The sequence below is a fragment of the Sphaeroforma arctica genome, assembly GCF_001186125.1.
Source record: "Sphaeroforma arctica JP610 unplaced genomic scaffold supercont1.45, whole genome shotgun sequence".
Taxonomy (NCBI): Eukaryota; class Ichthyosporea; order Ichthyophonida; genus Sphaeroforma; species Sphaeroforma arctica.
Window position 1 is genome coordinate 111,799 of NW_014040513.1, and position 5,247 is coordinate 117,045.

The 5,247-nt window shown below is 47.5% G+C and overlaps 1 protein-coding gene across 1 annotated transcript in view; it reads right to left on the reverse strand.

Annotated features, from left to right (window-relative positions):
* SARC_01183 (hypothetical protein) overlaps positions 1–3,355 on the reverse strand; it is a gene marked incomplete at both ends in the record, with an annotated part of 9,852 nt that extends 6,497 nt beyond the window's left edge. Inside the window, 5 exons of the mRNA XM_014305104.1 lie at positions 26–1,681; positions 1,945–1,995; positions 2,501–2,650; positions 3,036–3,107; positions 3,306–3,355. Coding sequence (XP_014160579.1) covers positions 26–1,681; positions 1,945–1,995; positions 2,501–2,650; positions 3,036–3,107; positions 3,306–3,355 — 1,979 coding nt within the window. The remainder of the gene's footprint in view (positions 1–25; positions 1,682–1,944; positions 1,996–2,500; positions 2,651–3,035; positions 3,108–3,305) is intronic.
* Between the last annotated feature and the right edge of the window lie 1,892 nt (positions 3,356–5,247).

A 5,247-nucleotide genomic window follows, 5' to 3' on the forward strand; every position in this document is an offset into this window, starting at 1 on the left:
AACTGTGGCTGTCGCAGTAGCTGACACACTAGGACTGGGACTGGGACTCGCACTTGCAGCGGACGTAGACGAAGGCGCGGGTGAACCAGTTGCACTTCCATTGACCGACAGCGTCGTGGTGGGTGTGGGTGAGGGTGAGGGTGTGGGTGAGGGTGTGGGTGAGAGACTCACCACAGCCGTGCGGAGCTCGGCCACGGTTATACTCTCATCCGCTTCGATGGTGGTGATGAGTGGGACGGCGTCTGTGGTGAAGGTGACCACCTGGCGTCTGCGGGCCCTGTCTGTCTGAGCGTCCCGCCACACGTCAAAGGCCCAGGACGTCCGGTCGTATGCGCCATAGTACGGCGACCCAACCAACCGCCACGCACTGTTTGTGTTGTCAGTGGCGCACGTGGTTACGGACAGGACTTCATCTGTGCTGTCGTAGTAGGCGATGTATATGAGACCGTTGGCCACGCCCATCCGCAGATCGTATACGCTGTTGGTAGTGGAGATAGGCCCGCAGGAGACCTGGGTGGCGTTCGTGGCTGACCCGGTGGGGCGCCGCTGCACCTGGATCACCATGGCAACCGTGTCCGAATGGGCTATGTATATGTACGGTACACTCCCGTCCGCCTGCACCTCGTCTCGGGACAGGGCAAACTGTCCCACATTACTGGCGGTGTATATGGTAGATACCCCCCCCCCTTCATGCCGAGCTACTACCAGCGGCCACGACGCCGTCGGAGACTCAGGCACCGTGGCATCAGTCACCAGATAGCCCCACACCGGACTGCTCTCATCGTACACCCCTTTACAGTACCTGACCGGACCGGTCCCAGTCTGGAAGGGCGAGGACAGCCATGTGTCCGAAACCGGGTCATAGGACCGGGCCTGGACCGTGTTGTCCTGGCTGTATACCACCAACAGGGCAAACCCGTGGCTCGAACCGGACCGGATGGCCAGGTCAAAGTACTGGACTCCCCCTACACTGGAGATGTCGTTCCCCACTTGCGCAAACACCCCCGCACCGGTGAGCTGGTACACACGAAGGAGCGCGTCCAAGCGCAACAGATAGAACACAGTGTCCCCGGAGGTAACCACAGCGGCAGGCTCAGTGCCGGTAGTCGCAGCGGTTAGGCCTGTCACATCGGCGACCGCCGTGGCGCTGGAGGTCAGGAACGTGTACCCGTCTCCGCTCTCGCGGAAGTAGACGCTGTAATAGTCTGCCCCCATGGTTGCCATGCCAACGCCCGCCTTCCGCACGGACGTATCGGCGACGGTGGTTCGCACCCACGTGCTCTGCCCACACGCAAAGGTTTTGGTACCGGTCCCAGTACACACCTCATCCGGGGCGCAGGGGTTGGAGGCACAGGCACCCGGGGCGGTGGGGGAAGGGGTGGGGGTCATGCTTGGTGTAAGGCTGGTGGTAGGCGAGTGGGACAGTGTAGGGGACTCAGAGAGGGCTGGGGTACCCGAGCGACTGACAGACCCACTCGGAGTGGTGGTGGGGGTGGGGGTGGGGGTGGGTGAACGGCTGTCGGGGGTATGAGTGGGTGAGGCTGAGTTGGAGGGGCTGGTGCTGGGCGTGAGAGAGACAGTGGGTGTGACTGTGGGTGTGGCAGTTACGGTGGGGGCGACAGGTACACACTGTGCTTCCGGTGCATATGTTAGGGGTGTCAGGAGTCCGGGCGGTTCGGTTCTGTATGCAGGTAATGTAGTGTGTGTTAGAATATGGTTATGTATGTATGAAGGTGTATAATATATATATACATGTATACATACACACACACACACACACACGCCCACATAAACCCTAAAACATATACATACATAACATAAGAACCATCCATGAATTAATACATGTAGACAAACTATGCCCTTTCACGGAGACATACACATATGCTTGTCTGCACATAGCTGATAGAGCCAATGGGTTTTAGGGTTTTAGTGTGTCATACATACCTTGTAGAGCCCCAGATGCAGGTACTGTACTTGGTGTTTTGACTAATGTATCTGTAGTATGAAACAGAGAGCAAAAATTAGTGGTGAGAGTTGAGTACTTCTATTTATGTCCAAACTCCGAACCCTAAGCCTTTGCCACCGAGAACTGCTTAGGACAATTTGAGTCCCTCTGGCATCCTAGTGAGCGACCTTTCTTGCTCTATATAGTGGCACTGCAGTTTAGTGAATTGGACCGTATATGCCCTATAAACCTGGGATCCGTCAGACCCAACGGTTTTGGGTAATGTATGCCCATTACTTTGGCCCTTCCAAATAGATACATATCAATCTGGAGTACCCCATACACACTCAGCCCCACACAATCCACACGTCGGAATAAGCCTAGTCCGCCTACTGGCACATCAGGGTTTTAGGGTTTTGGGGTTTTTGAGAGGGCAGGCAGCTCCACAGGGTGTCGGACACTTGCAGTGCCGGCTCATACAACAGGCCCAGTACCTGCTCTCATATACACGGTTGGTGGCTACAGGAGAATAAGCTCGAGATGTTTGGTACTTACAGATAGTTCAGGTTGTTCAGGCCCTCGAACACTTGGTACGGCAGAGTGGCCAGAGCATTGTTCTGATCTCCAATCATCAGATAAGACAGCGCCTTTGTGCCGCTGAAGGTGTCTTGCTCAATCACTTTGAGCCTGTTGCCGTATAGATACCTGGTGTGTGGTGTGTAGTGCCACGGGGTTTATGGGTACGAGTGTAGGTAGGTATACATGTAGGTAGTTTCAAGAGTAGGTATACATGTATGTAGCTTGATGTGTGGGTAAACGTGAAGGTAGTCGTAATAGTAGCTATTCATGCAAGGTAGCTGTGTGTGCAGGTATACATGTAGGTAGTTTTATGTGTAGGTATCCGTATATGTAGTTTTTTTGTGTAGGTATACATACATGTCGCTGTGAGATGACTTAAAATATCAAAAGAACACATCCAAACCCTGAATATCCGACAAAGGCATGTACGCCAGCAGGGACCTTGGGCATCAGGAGAAGCCGATTCAGAATAAAACTGAAGTGGAGTGCTCAAGAAACGTTCGGTACTTACAGTTCCGTTAACGCCGCCAAATTGTCAAAGAGGCTGGCAGGGATGTAGTGGATCTCATTGTAGTGGAGATACCTGTGTGCATTGTGTGTGTACAAAGGGATAGATGGAAGAGATGAGCGGTTGTGGAGTGTTCCATTGTAATTTATATACCTGTGTGTGTATTGTGTGTGTACGGTTGTAGAGTGTACCATTGTAATTTAGATACCTGTGTGTGTATTGTGTGTTTATATACCTGTGTATGTATTGTGTGTTTCATTGTAATTTATATACCTGTGTGTATTGTGTGTGTATTGTGTGTGTACGGTTGTAGAGTGTACCATTGTAATTTAGATACCTGTGTGTGTATTGTGTGTTTATATACCTGTGTATGTATTGTGTGTTTCATTGTAATTTATATACCTGTGTGTGTATTGTGTGTTTATATACCTGTGTATGTATTGTGTGCTTCATTGTAATTTATATACCTGTGTGTGTATTGTGTGTGTATTGTGTGTGTACGGTTGTAGAGTGTACCATTGTAATTTCGATACCTGTGTGTGTATTGTGTGTTTATATACCTGTGTATGTATTGTGTGTTTCATTGTAATTTATATACCTGTGTGTATTGTGTGTGTACGGTTGTAGAGTGTACCATTGTAATTTAGATACCTGTGTGTGTATTGTGTGTTTATATACCTGTGTATGTATTGTGTGTTTCATTGTAATTTATATACCTGTGTGTGTATTGTGTGTTTCATTGTTATTCAGATTCCCGTGTGTGTATTGTGCGTGTACAAAGGGACAGATGGAAGATATGAGCTGTTGTGGAGTGCTATTGCAAAAAGTTCTGGTCTCCAATCCACAGCATGGTCTTCAGTTGCTTGAGGCTATGGCTATGGCTGAGGCTATAGTTTAGCATTCGGGAGAGCAGTCTCCTTCGTGGACTGCAAAATGCCTACTACTGTGATACGGAACTAGCGTGTGCTGGTAGGCATCCTTCGAACTCACTCTGGCATAGGGTTTTAGAAAACCCTGGACAATGTGGCGAGGGAATAAACACGAAGAAAAACCCCCTGAAAACCCCGGTTTGTAGGACCCGAAACTTCAACCGCAGTTTTTAATTTAGAAGGCTTTGGCAGGGCTTGCATTTTGGATCAGGCACTGAATGGGGATCACTGGGGGCTACGGTACTATGCTCGGCCAAACAAACGGTCTACAATGTTACCAAAAACTATGATTCGTCACTGCTTCTTATTTTTTTTAGGAAGGAGGAGTTAAAATTGATAACCCAAATTCTCGGCCAAACAAACGGTCCGAATGTCCCAAAACCCACAAGATCAAATACGGGACTTATTAAACCCTAAAACCCTTATACTCTGGTGGGACAGTGAGTTGGACAATCAGAAGACTACAGACTATTATGTCAAGAATCCTAAACCCTTAACCCTACACTCTAAGAAGATTATAGGACGATAGACCAAACGCAGAACCCAAAAACCCAACACTGAATAAGCGACATACATTGTAGAGATGAATATGTTGTTATCAAATAGTCCCGCCGGCAGTTCTGTCAGCGGATTATTAGCGATGTACCTGCGCAGATGCAAAGGAGTAGCACCGGCATTTGCATGTGTGAGTTTGGGTCATTTTAGGGCCATTTGTTTGCGAAGAGGTACATATATTTAAGAAGACAATAGCTCATATACATGATGATGACTGGCGAAAATTATATATATATATATATTAATATTATACTTTGAATTATTTTTATATACATACATACATATATACATATATATATATATATATATATATATATACATATCGTATATACTATATAATATATATATATATATATATGTATATGTGTATGTATATATATATAATATATATACACATATATATGTAATATATATATATATATATGCATACGCACACGCACATGCACACACACACACATATATATATATAAAACCGAAGTTGACTTACACGTAAGACAGCTGGGTGTTCTTCTGAAACAGCTTCGACGGAAGGCGTTTGAGGTCGTTCGCTTGTAGTTGTCTGTGGGACGAAACAATCACAACTCTGAGCAACCACAATATTCTTCAGCCATTGGCGGTACAGATGCCTCGCAGATGGTAGGTAAATAAACCACTCGCATACACCAAACAACCCTAAATGCTAAACCCTAAACCCTAAAAGTGAAAGCAGAAAGCAGACACAACACAGCTGC